The sequence below is a fragment of the Lygodium microphyllum genome, chromosome 8 (genome assembly GCF_053477565.2).
Source record: "Lygodium microphyllum isolate KBCC chromosome 8, Lygodium_microphyllum_v1.1.10, whole genome shotgun sequence".
In the NCBI taxonomy this organism is placed as follows: Eukaryota; Viridiplantae; Streptophyta; class Polypodiopsida; order Schizaeales; family Lygodiaceae; genus Lygodium; species Lygodium microphyllum.
This window is the reverse complement of record NC_141142.1, coordinates 100889409-100906366: the sequence shown is the minus strand read 5'-3', so window position 1 is coordinate 100906366 and position 16958 is coordinate 100889409. Positions and strand designations below refer to the sequence as shown.

General features: G+C 38.9%; 1 protein-coding gene across 1 annotated transcript; it reads left to right on the top strand.

The window, feature by feature from the left end:
- Positions 1-8832: 8832 nt before the first annotated feature.
- Positions 8833-12416, top strand: LOC148032663 (uncharacterized). Its single transcript, XM_087683283.1, has 7 exons — positions 8833-9083; positions 9155-9297; positions 9600-9752; positions 9846-10117; positions 10435-10602; positions 11536-11732; positions 12024-12416. Exons 1-7 carry the CDS (start codon positions 8999-9001, stop codon positions 12191-12193), a joined length of 1188 nt encoding a protein of 395 aa, XP_087539409.1. The 5' UTR covers positions 8833-8998; the 3' UTR covers positions 12194-12416.
- The last annotated feature ends 4542 nt before the right edge of the window (positions 12417-16958 follow it).

The following is a 16958-nucleotide window of genomic DNA, read 5'->3' as shown; positions in this document are numbered from 1 at the left end:
TTAAAACATAAGTATTATGAAAGTAGTCGAATGTTAATCAAACCAAAAGGCATAACTAAAAACTCATATTATTCATAACTTGTTCGAAATGCAGTTTTGAAAATATCCTAAGCTCTAATTCTAACTTGATGAAAACCTTGCCTAAGGTTAGTCTTTGTAAAATACTTTGCACCTTTAAGTTAGTCAAACAACTCTTTTACATCGAAAAACAAGTTTAACAATTACCTTATTTGAAGCTCTATCAATAATACAAAGATGTATCGTGACATCTTACTTTTTCCCTAGCAAAATGGGTAAATAATTAGTGTTTTCAATGGTTTTCTTGATGTATCTATCAGTTAATATTTTTTACTTTGATAGGGTTCTTTAACTAATATGGTAAAGTTAATCATTTATCTATAGTGTCTAGTAGTGATAGAAGGCAGGCCTACTTTTGCATAATGAACTCAATGACGAAGTATAGCGGTAAAGGGTAGGCAAGCAAATCTCTCACAAATAGCTAGCTCCTGCCATGTTGTGAATGGTATAGGCTAAATAAATGCTTTCCAAATCAAGCGTGTGAGTCACCCATCATACGGCTATCTCATTGTTTGATGGATCTCGCCCAAGCATAGCTAGGTAGGCTAGGCATCTTGATAGAGTGCTGCTTTTAACAAAGTGCATCATATGGTGGTATACAGACTTCTTTTCTATTATTTGGTGTCCGCTAGGTGCCTTTTCATTGCTAGTAGGTTTCCAAATGCGGATGGTACAGGTCCTCCAGTTTCCTCTTGACAGCAAGATCTACTCCTGGGATCTTATTATTGTTTCCTATATGGCTTGCTTAATGCTTGATTGGATGTCGTTTAGTTTTTTATTTTTAATGACATAGGTAATTACCCTTTATTTTTTGTGCTATAGGTTGTTTTCCTCGTTAGTTCAATTTCCTTTTAAAGATATCACCACTATTATTTATAATATATATATATATATATATATTTAATGCTTGTGAAGCATTGCCAAGTGGTAAGGCAACGGGTTTTGATTTTGTCATTCGAAGATTTGAATCTTTTCTGGTGGTTTATTCAATATTTCATCTATTTGATATATAGATATCTATAGCAATCAATAACGATTGCCTTTTACGTAGGCAGAGCTTTGCATGCCAAAAAAAAGTGATTGCTTTGCTTTACTATGATAAGGCATACACTTTGCTACCAATGACTAGCCAGTCGATCAACACACCTTACCTTGGATTCCCCTTAAAGCTGCTACGAAAAAACAAGATAAATTTCTTTATTTTGCTATGGTAAGGCAAAGCATGCCAAAAATTTATGTTAAACCTCCCCACATGATGGCAATTCGACTAGAAATTTTAGTTCCGATGAGCACAAGCGCTGGGCTGGCTACTAAAACTCGCCGAAGCCCACTACAAGACTATGCACATTACCATGCCATATCAAATGGACCTATGACTTTGAGAACACAAAGTACTCAGCTTTGACGGGGTTGACTAGGTAAATTATGAATTGTTAGATATATAAATTGTTGCTAAAAAAACCTTAAGCCAGGAAGATTCAAAAACGCATAGGCAGGTGTAATTGGTTTGATTGGCTAAGTGACTGGTTGAGAGGGCAATCAATAGGGTATTGTGTAACATTGTAGAGCCAAAACCAAGCGGCTAGGCTAGGCTCTAAGGCCATCTCACGTTCTAGACTCTTAACCTACACTAGGCAATAAGGGTGGGTGGATGAAAGGAACATTGACAATCCTTCCTGACATAATGACTCGCAGCCTTACCTCTGATTAATGTAAATATGACTTGCCCAAGTGCTACAGAGTGTTAGATGCCACACGAGAGATAGGAGATGCACCATACCAATCACAAAATGGGGCAACAACAATAGGTGCAAATCATGTTGTTGTTGCTACACCTACTATTGTAATTGTTGCTAAAGAGAGTGAGAATGGGGAAGCACTTAGGGGTGCTCAAACAATCCTACTGAAGGCCTAGAAGAAACCCACACAAGCTGGAAGAAGCCATAGATCAAAGGTCACATTGAATGGAAGAAACCATGATTGTGACAAATCTTGAGCTGAAGCTTTTCAAATTTGGATTGAAGTAAACTAAGGAAGAAGCTCCTCAAAATCAATGCTTTGATACCAGTTGAAGGGAGAAGGATTGAGTGGAAGCAAGAGCTATGGTGAAAGGAGCAAGAGAGCAAGAGCAAGAGACATGACATATGGAAACTCCAATTGAAGCTCATTGCGATGCTTCTGGGAATTGCATTGGAGATGTGCTTGACTAAGAGCATCATGCAGTAGCATTTGAGAGTCGACACCGCAAGGATCATGAGCTCCATGCTCTAGTATATGAGAAAGAGCTTATGGTGGTGGTACATGCTCTTCAAGTATGGAAACACTATTTACATGGTGTAGATTTTGTTATTAAAACAGATTACCAAAGTCTAAGATACTTCCTCACTTAGAAGAAGCTCTTAGAGAAACAGATGCCTTGGGAAAATTTCTCATCTATGTTTCATTTTCAAATCCTTCACACATTTGGAACTAAGAATGTGGTAGCAGATGCTCTATCACGACGACCTCGAGTGAATGTAATCACAACTGTTTACCATAATGAGTTCATGGATTTACCCAAAATATATGCAACTGATCTCAACTTCTCAACCATATGGGATCAGCTTAACTTAGGTCACTCAATTTATACCTTACTTGATTCGAGATGGTTATTTGTATCATCATCAAGCAATTTGTGTAGCATTACCATTGCGACACAAGGTAATGGATGAAGCACATGCATCTCCATATGCTGGACATAGAGGTATTCTACCCACTACTCAAGCATTGGAAAGATATTTCTTTTGGCCCACTCTTAGAGTTGACATTGAAAGATATGTCTGCGAGTGTAAGATAAGCCAAAAAGTAAAGTATGACATGCATAAACCACATGGTCTACTGAAGCCATTACCTATTCCCAATGAGCCTTGGGAAAGTATAGCCATGCACACAAGCATGCAATGATGTAATCTGGACTATCATTGATAGATTTAGTAAGAAAGCTCACTTTATACCTGTGCGAAAGACAATCAAAGCCGATCATATGGCTAAGCTATTCATTGCTCATATTTTCAAGCATCATGGCATACTTAAGTCAATTATAAGTGATCGAGATCCTTGCATGACCAGCCGCTTTTGACAAGCTCTCTTTGAGAACCTCGAGACAAAGTTAAACTTTTCATCCTCTTATCATCCTCAAACGGATGGGTAGAGTGAAAGTGCTAATTCTACTGTTCTAGACCTTTTGAAATCCTATGTCTCTGATAATCAAAGAGAATGAGAAAATTATTTACCTTTAGTAGAGTTTGCATACAATAATATGGTGCACTCTAGTATTGGTAAGGCATCCTTTGAGATCATCTATGGTAAGCCTCATTTACCACCCATTCTTCTTACGAAGGATAAGATCTTTGCAGTATATGAGTTTGTTAGAGACATTGATAAAACTTTCACTCAAGTAAAAGCTGTTATTCAAAGGACACAAGAGAAGCATAAACACGAAGCTAATAAGCATTGTTGTAAGTTAGATCTCAAGTTGGGATAGTATGTTCTTCTTAAGTTCGTTTGAAGAAGTAGAAAGGTCAAAAGGGTAAAATGGTTAAGCTTTCTAATCGCTGTTATGGCCCTTTCAAGATCAGAGATAAGATAAACGATGTGACTTTTTGTTTGGATCTACCAAGTCATTGGAACATTCATAATGCTTTCCATATAAGTTTTCTACATCCCTATATTGGAGAACCTCTAATGGAACCAATAAGGAAGATTTAACTAACATAGAAGAAACAGAAGAGTTCCTTGTGCTTGAAAGAATTTTACACCATTAGGACAATACTCTAAGGTCAGGTAAGATATTACAGAAGTATCCGGTTAAGTTTAAGAATTATCTCCGAGTGGACGTTCAGTTTATGATTGAGAGAGAACTACAAGACTTTCCAGATCTTCTTAAGGACTATGTATCCCCTCTACAGTTGAGGTCAACTGTTTAGAAGCCAGAGGGATGTCACTAAATTGATTGCTTATTACACATTCTCTATTTAATAAATTTATGTCTATTAATTTAATGACTAACTTTTCTTTAAGTGTTGATGATGATCTAGCATGGCCATGACACCATTTAGAGACTAGTATTCCTAGTGCATCACTTAATGGGGTGAGCAGAGCATTGTGACAGGGATATCTGGTATATGTAGTACAAGTTATGAAGGGGGAATGAAGTGTTTACCAAGTGTAAGAGTGTACACAAGAACCAAGGAGTTACACATAAATGAAGATGCATTGAGTTCCAAGAAGAGGAAGTGCATTAGCATTGTGTATATGTATCTATGTGCGCATTCAGGGACCCTTGGAAATGTTTACTTATGTGTAATGAGCATTGCCTTCATTTGGGGTCATCCTCTCCCTTACAAGTCAAGGTTTAATGTATTTTCTTTCATTAACGAAGACGAGAGAGGTAATTTCCCCATTAAGAAACACAAGAGACGTGATCCTCTAGAAGTGAGGAGAGAACTGATTTTCTCTTTCTAAGGTCTAAGATGACACAAGCTTTTGTGGCAAGTCAATCTTAAGGTTGAGGCCCAAGGCAATCTAATGAACTCTCCTTATCTATGGCTCAAGGTGGTTGCATGGACCACAAGTTAATAGTATAGTTTAAAAAGCTTTTTTTTTAATAGACATGGTGAATCCATTTTTAAAATATATTGCAAAAAAAAGCCGATCTCTAAAAATGGCTTGAGGGGGTTATCGGAAATAGTGAGATCTACAACTTTTGTGTTGGACATTTTTCCATCCAAACAACGCACAAAGAGATATCTCAAAATTGGTGCTACAGAGTAGGTCCTAGAACAGCCACATCTTGCATGAAGATCAATCTTTCCAATCTTGGCACTCAAGTCTTTCTCCAAGAAGAGAAGCTCTTGAAAGGCTATAAAAGAATAGGCTCTCCTTGGATGTGGGGGAGGTGAAGGAAGCATCACTTTGCATGCATCCAAGAGGAGGAGAGAAGGTGCAAGTGCTGCGGAAGCCCTACTGAAATCAAGTTTCAAGAGGAGAAGAGAAGGTGCAAGTGCTACGGAAGCCTTGCTAAAATCAAGCTCCAAGAGAAGGAGAGAAGGTGCAAGTGCTACGAAATCTCTGCTACTGAAATCAAGTTCCAAGAGGAGAAGAGAAGGTGCAAGTGCTGCGGAAGCCCTATTGAAATCAAGTTCCAAGAGAAGGAGAGAAGGTGCAAGTGCTGCGGAAGTTATGCTAAAATCAAGCTCCAAGAGGAAATCCCTACGCATATTGTGTAGGAGAGAATGAGAGACTCAAGAAGGATCAAAAGGTGCCAACTTCCAAGTTGTGCAATTATTAGCCAGTTGTATACCATGCAAGGAACCGTGATCTTGTTCCCAAGATCTACAAGTTAAGAACTGGTTTATGTGTAACGGAGTTGTTAATAATATAGCTTCACAAGGAAGGGGGGACTGGCCATCTTCCAGTCCCTAGTGTGTCATCAGTCTCTCTATCTCTCTCTCTCTCTCTACATCTTTCATTTCTCTCATATGTTCTCTCTCTGTGCCAACATAATATTTACAATATATCTTTTAAGTATATAAAAAAGTTTAGCGTGTATCTTAGATCTTATAACACTATTTAAATTTGATCAATAGAAGATCCTAATCTCAAGAGCCCCATCTAATCCCACTCACCACTTTCTTCTTGATATTTCACATCTAGAGCAACTCTAACATCCATCTTGAGCTTTAATGACAATCACTACTCTCCTCACAATGGCGTCACAACTATCCTTGACATTCCTCATGTGTGTGTGGTCTAAGGTGAAACATGTTACCTTTGATGACGATTGCCATGTGGCTGACACTTTGCTAGGAGGGGTTAATGTAAAATATTTGTAAATTGTAAAATGGGAAGAGTAGCAAAATAAGAGTGGTAGGATCAACAAAGCGGTAAAGTAGTAAAAAGAAAAGAGAACCATAAATCCAACAAAAGTGCAAGGCATAATATAATTTTTTGTCAATGTCTGCAAATTATTTGTAATAATATTTGTAGATCCAATTGTAATATTTTCTACTAGAAAGAAAGAGTCATATCTTAGCATGAGCACATGCACTAGCTTCCATTCACTTTTGTAGCAGCTAGTGCAATATAAATATGTATGCATTAAGCAAAAAGATTGGCTAAGAACCAAAAAGCGGGACAAGCGCCCAACTTGAGTTGAAGAAAATCGAAAGTCGTATGTATAAAAGCTAAAAAGTAAATGGATAAGCTCATTCTTTGGAGAGTGAGGGAGAGAGTGAGGGACTTGGATAGTGCGGCTTCTTCCTTGCATCATGCTTTTCTTTTCTTCACATTGTTGGGTGAGAGGTGAATAGGAGGAGAGGTTGGATTGTTTCTCTTCTTCTTTGCACTTCCTCTTATGGATCAAGCACTTGCAAATCGGATTAGGAGCTATGGTGTAGAGGAGGCAGATCAAGAACCACTGCATGGATCATGGAGCCACCATTGAGCTTTCACCTCACAACATCATGGAGAAGGTAAGCAATGAGTTCACTACATCCTTGTTGATTCTTCCATTCTTTCTTTCATGTGGTTTGAGAAGAAGGACAAATAGCTTAGTGACTACAAGCAATGCATTGATTTTGTGCACAATAGCCATTGCTGAAATGGGAGAAGTGCTACAATAAGCATTGCATCAAGTCCACTTGCAAAAACTCCAATAGTTGTGGTAACAAAAATGTCACACACACTTGGTGGAGACCCTTATTCTCTTGAAACAAGACTTTTTTATTTGTAGAGAAAATTTTAAGCTCTTGTTTGATTGCATTTTTTACTTTCTCAATATCAACTTCATCACCCTTTGTAGTAGATAAATATCCACTTTCATTGATTCACCATCCCTACCTATTTTACTCACTTGGAACTCATATTGCTTGTTATCTTCCACCAACCTCTTTTCAAAAGAGTGGGTTTGCATGGGAAGGTGGCCACATGGCCCTTTCCAATTCCAGAAGTAAATGCTTTAAAGAGCTTTTCTTCACCTTACAAGCATTTGTGGCCTATGCCACACATGCCCTATTTGAAGTTAAGAAATATTGCAATGGTAATAATATGCAAACATTTATGGGCCAACAAGAACTATCATGTCTATAAAATTGCCATAAAAACTCTTTGCCAACAAGGGGCTTTAAGGGATTTTAGCTTTACCTAGCTCAACTATGCAAATTTGACATCTTTCCGAGTAATTAATCATTGGCCTCTAAAGCTAGTATAGAAGGCTTTCAAATGATTTTGTATGCAATGAAAAATATATAAAGGTTAAGATATGAAGGCCTACTTAAAAGTATTTTTTTGCCTTGGAAGACCTAGTTTGGCCAAAAGTCTTCCTAAACTAAATTTAATTTTTCCTACTATTATGTTATTCTATCGTTCAAGGCCTCAACTTGACTCCCAAGAGTATGAGACTAGTGTGAGCTTTGATAATTGAGCTTTGAGCTTTAAAACCTTAAATTGATTTTTGTTGCAACTTGGAAGCTAGGTTTGTGAGAAGCCCTAAATTTTTGGTGGAGATTCGTGCTTAAGACTTGTCATTACATAATGTTTCAAATGGGAAGATCAAGCACAATTTTGGTCTTTTAAACTAATGCTAATGGTTGTGTCACACTTGGTGTGAGTGGGGAGAGTAGGATTTTGTTAACCCCACTCGCACAATATCGCACCACGGAGTGATGGGGTGAGTGGGGGTAACCCTAAACCCTAAACCCCAATCACCTATTACACTCGTCATTAAATGAGGGTTTAACAATGTGCTAGTAGTGTTAGCCAATCAATACTCAGGCTTTTAATTCTTTTCGAAGACTGTTGATGGAGAAGCAAATCATAGATGATGGCCTAACATGCTAGTAATATTTCTCTCTTCCTCTCATGCTGGGGCTTCTTGGTGCAACCATAGGTGAAGTAGTGTGTTCTTAGCGTTGAATAATCTGGGCAACCCTTGGTACAACATAGATGATGTAAATATATACTCGTAAGTTGTGCTTCTTTTACATTCAATGCCCTTTACTTATCTTCCTCTTCTTATTTATATTTTATATGAAATATTACTTCTACATTTGAAAGGTAACATGCATGCTTGTTCATTTTGAATTTTCAGTGCTCTATAATCCAGGCGTAGTGTAATCCCATCTCTAAATTTTGAAATTTACCTTAAAAACTAAAATTAAGAGGTGAGGAGACCCTGAAAATTTAAATGGATTACAGGAACCTTTTAAATTTTAATGGATTTTACAAATTAACGCCTTCTAATATATTATACAGGCACTTTAGCTCTTGACATTTTCGTCTACAGGCTTTAAAGTTGCTTTGGCTCTTGTCAGAATTCAGAGCCCATTGGTAATGAAAAGGGTTCTTTTGACCGTTGGAATTTGGAACGTGGGCAATGGGGGTGCTTGAGTGTTGGAATGGCTGCAAAATAAGGGACCGTTGACAGGCCTCGTAAGCTTTTTGGTCCACGTGGAAGAGCAGGCACTGCAGGAGACTGCAAGAGGGGTAGGCCGGCAGGTCACGACTCACGAGAGAGAGAGAGATATATATATATATATATATATATATATATATATATATATAATGTTTGAAGTTTTCTTTCCGTGGATGACGGCTTGGTCGCAGGCTGTAGCGAACAGTAAAATAAGCGGCGACTTTCATTAACGATTGCATATGCACGTCAACTACTTTTGGTGTTTAACAAGGAGAACACAGTGACACACCCAACTTCCAAGCATGTGCTGCAGTCTCTGACACAGAGAGAGAGAGAGAGAGAGAGAGAGAGAGTGTGTGTTTTACGAAAAAAAAGAGAGAGAGTGTGTGTGTGTGTGACATGTGTGTGTGTGTGTGTGGATTGTGTGAGTGACTGAGTGAGTTTGGCAGACTGCAGTCCAGAAGCGCCATGAAAGCTCAAGTTCATCCCTTCGTTTCTTCCTTCTTCTTCTACCTCTTCTTCATAGTAGCTGCACACGAACATTGTCCCCCAGGTGCGCGCCTCTCATTCTCTCTCTCTCTCTCTCTCTCTCTCTCTAACATGCCTTCATTCATTACTTTTCAGCTGGCACTAGCGATGGCCTTTCTCATGAGCGCTGTACTACCGGCCAGCCTGCTCATCTGCCGCCAGGAGCCTGCCTCTGGCCTCACGGTGCCTCACACCACAACATCTCCAGCGAGGAGCTTGACAGTAACTGCGACTTTGTGGTATGTGAAACACTCTCAACTCTAATCCAAATCCAAATATGATTATTGAAATGATAATGATCAAGCATGATTCCATTACGTCCCTTCGCATGAATTATAGAATTAATCGCCCATTTATGATCGGCCCTTAATGGATCTCGTCTTGGATTAGGTCCATTAGCATGAATTATAGAATTAATCACCCATTTATATTGGCTCTTAATGGACCTTATCTTGAATTAGTGAAAGGTTAGCATCAAGCATGATTCATAGAATTGATTGCCTATCCATATTGGTCCTTAATGGATCTCATCTTGGATTAGGTGCTCGACTTGGAGTTTCTTGAAGTCCTTGGTAAACATCCGAAGGTGGAATTTGTCATTCTTGCACCTGCCCATGAAGGTGGAGCCTACTACCCACCTAAAAATGAATTCTACTTCTCTAGCACTTGGAGTAGTGATGATCTCCCTTCCAAGGTAAACTACTTGCCCAACCATTTAGAGCACTAGCCTCTTAAGTGGTGGATAATGCTCACGCTCTTGCTTCTTGTCTTGGGTGCTTTGGTGCAGCTAATGAAGTTGTCCATGGACACTGGTGAAATATCAGTGGTGTTCAACAAGACACTTATGCCCAATGGCATGGCAATCGATAAAAGTGGATCCTTGATTGTGTGTGAGCAAGGCCTCTATTCAAATAATGGGTTCATACAACGAGTTAATCTTACAAGCTTGGAAACGAGCGTTGTAGCAGACAATTGGAAAGGCTATCCATTCAATAGTCCCAACGATGTTGTTGTCAAAAGTGATGGGTCTATATGGTTTACAGATCCTGATTATGGTTGGTAAGTTTCTCAACATGCATGTCACCATCCAAGCACATTTTAAAGGATTTGTATATAGTCTTGTGTAGTGAAACATGATTGCTAATTACAAGGACATATGTTAATCAAGAGGCACAATATAAATGTATCTAAGTATATAAACTCATTTGTGAAGGCCTAAATTCATGCAACTTGGAGTGTTGAAATACATCTATTATCTATTATGAAGAGCACGTTTCTATTGAATGGATAACAATGGTACACACATGGCAGCTTTTACAATTCAACAACCAAAAATATGCTTGAACTAAAATGGTAATAAAGGCATGCATTTGTAGGGTGGAGAAGTTCAAAGAGTTTCCCCCAAAAGTTCCTAATCAAGTTTATCGAATAAGCCCTTTGGGTGTGGTCGATGCCGTGGCTAATGGGTTTGTAAAGCCAAATGGCCTTGCATTTTCTCAGGATGAAAAGCTTCTCTACGTCACTGATACAGGATCCTCAATAGGGTAAGCTCACTACTATGGATACTTTCTCCGAACACCTTCTCAATAGGCCTCTTTGCACACTACTAATTTTTTTGACACTTTGCTTATCTAGGACTCACTAATTTTTTTATTGCACCGAACACCTTCTCAATATCCTTTAATGCCTCTTTGCACAAAATCCAATTCATGTTCTACACTCTTAAAAGGGTCAATTTCTTTTCACAAAATCTATTTGGTTCAAAAGTGCTTTTAGCAAAGAATGCTATAGTTGTGCTAGTTCATAATATAAACCCTTATTTTCAATGCCAATTTCTTCACTTAGCCTATTACATTATATTTAGTATTATTGTTTATATTGTTTGAACAAGTAGAAATAAGAGTAAAAGAAACATTACACCTTCTACCTTTCAAAGTCATCATCCCCAATACTTGATCGAGTGGATTCACCTCTCTAGCTACATAGTCAAGGTCTACTTACAATAAATTAGACCTCCTTTCCATCAATGACAACATCCCTAAACTTGACCAAGCCAATTCACCCCTCTATTTCTTAAGAGGACTTCACTCTTTGGCCTTGTAATATTTGTATCATTCTAGTTTCAAGTAGGACCCCATTTCAATCATTGCATTTTTAGTAAAAAGTTGCTCTCATTACGCATTTATTTAAACTAAGGCCCCTACTTTTGATCCATCATGGCTCAAGGCTTGAAGTTTGTGTTGTGTGTCCCATCCTAGACCAACAAAAGAAAAAGCTTGCACTTTCATCCCACAAATGCAATATTTTAGGTATAACCAAGGCTAAATGTGAGTGAGTTCAAAATTTTGATTTTTCATGGATAAATCTTTTAAAAAAATTAGGCCTTATGTGCTACTTTTTGGTAGTAAGGATATTTAATCTTAATGATCAATGTGATATTCACATGGGCTAATGTGTAATTTGTTATTATATTGAAGGGATGGGACCTTCAATGGATCACTTCCACATTCCATAACAGTGTTTGATGTGAGCGATGATGGGAGATTGAGTAATAGGAAACTTTTTTCTTCCGTTGCAAACTTGGTGGGTAGCTACCCAGGTATTGGAGTTCCAGATGGTATCAAAGTGGACCAACATGGAAGGGTGTACACGGCAAATAATGATGGAATTCAAGGTAAATTTCACTCTTATCTTTACAATAATTAAAAGGATTTCTCAACTAAAAAAATCTTGACAAAACTAACACAACTACCTTTTTTGAACTAACATGACATTGAATCTTTAATTACCTAATGGACTCACCTTAATGCCAAACAAACTCAAAGAGAGTAAGAATAACTTTTTAAGGAGGAAATTATTTCCTTGTTTTGAAATATCTAATATAGAAAATTCTCTTTTTTTGTATATCTTTTGTATTCTTCTTTTCATTTCTAAATTTTCATATATTTGTTATGTTGGGTATTAGTTTTTAGCTCACAAGGAAAGTTGATTGGATTGATTCGAATACCAAATGCTGTTAACATGGGATTTGCTGGCCATGGCTTCAACCAAATGATTGTTACAAACATAAGTGCCTTAGTTGGTGTCCAATTCAATGCCCAAGGAGCAAATATTTTGGATCTTGGTCAAACTTGAAATCTCATGACCAAGTTGATTCTACATTGGGATGAAATTATGTAGTTTAAAACTCAAATTTGTAACAATAATCAGGGCCATTAAATGTAGCCCATCAAGTATAATCATGTCTTTTGCCTGAGATTAAATGTGGGAATTGAGGGTTCCCATTGAATACATTGAGTATATTTTACTAATATGCAATGATCGCTTGGCCTTTTGGATTGTAGATCCATCATGTTTAACCTCTTATACTCTTCAAATAAGTTCAAGTTTGCCAAATATCTTTGTAGATTTGGTGACAAGACTATCTTTTAAGGGACCTTTAATTACAAATTGCAGCACTAAAATGCATTCTTCACATGTAGAGAGATAGAACCATGATAATGCTATTGATACGATGTGCTTTTATGACTAGATTAGATAGCTTGAGCTAACAAGTGCTTGAAAGCATTGACTTGAATATTTTCTATTTTTTATGGAACCTAATAACATAGATGGGCATGTGCATGTATCAACACATGGATGATTCATGTCACAGCCATGCCATGATCAAGTGTATAGATTAATTCTTGCTCATGCCATGCCATCATAGAACCTTCTAAAAGATATACCATGCCATCATTGCATCATCAATGATGTCATCATGGAACATTCTAGAAGATCTTTAGCCACCCTCCAACTCGTATAAAAAGAGGGACTTGCTATAGGGCTCCTCAGTCTTTCCAATGCCAGTCTTGGGAGCTCAAGGAGTCAAGACCTCAAAGTAAATAACTTTAAGTTCTAGTTCTAGTTCTTTTCTAGTCATGGTATCTAGTCTAGTCTTGTCTTTCGTTATACTCATGTTGTCTTGTCACCTTGTAATCTCATAGCATGAGATGTTGTCTAGTACTGTCTTCTATCTTATTCATCCCCATCAAGGGAGATCTTATAATTCTAGTATCTTGTATCCATACCTACGGTCTCGGGTTGTGGGATCCTTCATATCCTATTGAGTCTTGTTGTCTATACCTATGATCGTAGGTTGTGGGATTTTTTGTATCTTGTTAAGTTATCATTGTGCATTGTGCTCCTACATGGGATTATCTTGTAATTAGAATTCTTGTAATAAATCTTACATCTAGTCCAGTTTCTAGAGCAACATAGACTAATGCTCCCATAACAGTTTGATGAGACTACTTTCTAACCCTATTGAGCACCATGGAGTCAACCCCCTTGAAAGAATCATGACCTTCCTTCAAAACCTCCAACAACAAATTCAAGACTTGAATGAATGACAAGCACAATTTCAAATAGAACACCCTATGCATCTAGGCACTATGCTTTAGGAGATGGAATACTAGATTTAAGACTTGTAAAACAATAGAGGAAGTGATTAGATAATTCCACGTGGTTATCAACCCCCAACAAGAAAATCCAAGATCAACATGTCAGAGAAGTTCAATGGTGACCGTTCGAAATTCAGGGGGATTCCTACAACAGGTAAAGCTCTATGTCTGCATGCAATCGGATAGGTATCTAGATGATGCTTCCAAGGTGGGATTCATTGGGACTTTGCTTTGTGGTCAAGATTTATCATTGTTTTTCCCAATCTTGAAAAAGAATATGCCAGTACTTCATAACTATAAGACACTTCTTTGCAAGCTCACTTCCACATTTGGAGATGCAAACACTAGTCGAGTAGCAAAAAATAGAACTTCAGAAGCTACAACAAGGTAATTGCTGTGCATCTGCTTATGCATCTGAATTTAAGCAATTAATATGTGATCTCAGTTAGCATGAGAAGTATTTTATCATCCAATTTAGATGGGGTCCTTGAGATGACATCAAGGACCTCATACTCACTATCCCTGAGGCAAAAACACTCAATTTTTATATCATGCAAGCCATCCAATGTTATAATAGATTGTTCGAGAGAAAGTAAGAAAAATGAGAAGAATTAAGGCCTTGCCAATGGAACCCAACCCCAATCAGAGATCCAATCAAAGAAGAAACGAAGCCCAAACAATCAATGCAAATAGATAATGCCAAATCTCTAAATTTCCCAAATAATAGGGCAAGAACCCCAAGAGTTGCTCCAGCCATCCTCAAGCAGGAAAATGAGGACATCTGGTTGCAAATGAGATTGTACAACCAAACCTTAATATAAAAAAGGGTCTATTGATCCTAGGCACACCCATACACTACAAGGGAATGGGGCAATAGCGACGCCGATTAGCGACGGCGGATGTCGGCGTCGCTATAGGCGTCGCAATTGGCGTCGCTATATGCGTCGCATTTGCGACGCAAATAGCGATGCATATAGCGACACCAATTGCGACGCCGCAGGGAAAAAAAGCGCGGCCGAAACCAGAGCGCCGTTTTCATTTTGTTTTCTTCGCCTTTTGAGAGCAAGAGCGAGGGAGAGAGCCAAGGCTTTGTGGGAGAAGAGGAGGAAGAGACTTGCCGCCGCCGCCGCCCCCGCCACCGCCACCGTCGTTGTTCGTGAAGGAGAGGAGGAGCCCTCATTGCAAAGAGAAGTCGCCCACGCTCGCCATATCTCATTGGTGAGTCTCCCTCTCTCTTTCTTTTACTTGTTGAAGGTTTAAATCGTTCTCTTTTGTTTGTTTAGGAGAGGAAATGAAAGAGAAGGAAAGGGAGAGGGAGAGAGAGGGAGAGAAAGAGAGGGAGAGGGAGAGAAAGAGAGGGAGAGTGCATTCTCTCTCTCCCTTTTGCTTGTTTAATGTTTAAATTACTTTCTTCTTTGCTTGTTTAGGAGAGGAAACGAGAGAGTAAGAGAGAGGGAGAGGGAGAGGGAGAGGGAGAGGGAAAGAAAGAGAAAGAGAAATAGAGGGAGAGGGAGAGGGAGGGGGAGGAAATAGGAGAGGGAGAGAAATAGAAAGAGAGGGAGAAGGAGGGAGAGTGCATTCTCTCTATCCCTCCCTCTCCCTTTTGCTTGTTTAATGTTTGAATCACTTTATTTTTTACTTGTTTAGGAGAGGAAATGAGAGAGAAAGAGAGTGAGAGGGAGAGGAAGGGAAAGGAAATGAGAGAGGGATAGAAAGAGAAAGAGAGGGAGAGTGCATTGTATCTCTCCCTCTCCCTTTTGCTTGGAGGATGTTTAAATCACTTTATTTTTTGCTTGTTTAGGAAATGAGAGAGAAAGAGAGATAGAGAGGGAGAGGGAAAAAAAGAGAAAGAGAGGGAGAGGGAGAGGAAAAGGAGAGGGAGGGGGAGGGGAAGGAAATGAGGGAGAGAGAGGGAGAGGGAGAGGGAGAAAGAGGGAGGGAGAGGGAGAGGGAGGGGGAGAGGGAGGGAGAGGGAGAGGGAGGGGGAGGGAGGAAATGAGAGAGGGAGAGAAAGAGAACGAGAGGGAGAGGGAGAGGGTGAGGGTGAGAGAAAGAGAGGAAGAGAGGGAGAGGGAGAGAAAGAGAGGGAGAGGGAGAGAAAGAGAGGGAGAGGGAAGGGAATAAAATTTAAGATAATATACGTATTGATAATGGTATGCAATGTGCTTTGCATACGGCCACGTATTTCATCAAAATGAACCCAAAATTATTGTTATAGAAAAAGAAACCCTTAAATTGAGTATAGGATAATTTCTCTCAGGTCTTATGACTATGAGTAGAATTGATTGAAATAAATTTTATTACTATAGTTATAAAATTTCATAGATGGCGCGCATTAATTTTAAAATGGATTACTTATACTCAAAGCCGAGATATAACAAAAAATTATCTACCGGGACAAACAAATCGTTGAGCATGATACAAGGCCGAGATATAACATCGGAAAATCTCTCGACTACTATATACAATGCAAGGTTTATGGTCAACTTGCAACTTGACGTACATCTCCATAAAGCTATCCATTTAAGCCTTGTTTGCTGTAATGTAGATAAGATGGCAAACGAAGAAGGTCCTATTGTTCAAGACCGCGAGTCGTATCTTAATCAGCGTGTCCCATGTCCTTGCTCTCAATGCAAGTTGGCAATTAGACGAAAACGCCGATTGTCTATAGAACACGTACGACGATTTGGCGAGTTTCAATCTGAGATCATTGATCAGGCGATTGCAGACTTTCAGCAAACGGTACGGTAATTTGAAGTTAGCATTTTTCATGCATTGTACTCTCAAGCTAATTGAAAACCATACACAATAAGATTGGGTCTTGTTGGTAAATTTTGTATCCAGGGGGGTGATGTCTCGACCCAAGGGGGAGTGCACCCTTTGCAGCCAATTAGAAGAGTTCGTGGACGTGCGATGGATGGATTGCAGGAGCCAATCGACCACTCGCAAGGGCCATCTATACCGTCAATGCCAGAGGAGACAGACAACCTTCCCGACTTGCCTACAATCTTGGAGCCTGAGATGGAGGCAATGATCGATGCATTGATTCCCATGGATGTTGAGACATCTGACCTGCTCAGAGAGGAAGCATCCATACCATTATATGATGGGTGCCGAGTATCTCGGTTGAAGACATTGCTTGCACTCTTAAGTGTGCAAGCAAAATACGGTTGGAGCGATACGAGTGTGACTGAGTTATTCAGGTACCTTGCACATAGACTTCATTGTTTTTTTTAAAAACAGTATTATTGCAAACATGGATAGATTTTTCAAGGTGTTTTATGATTTTTTCAGGTTATTGAAATATCATATATTGCCACCTGCAAACACCATGCCTGAGTCTCGTGATGATGCGCGACATGTTTTACGGAAGCTTGGCATGGACTACAATAACATCCATGCATGTATCAACGACTGCATATTGTTTCGAGATGAATACGAGAGTATGGAGACATGCC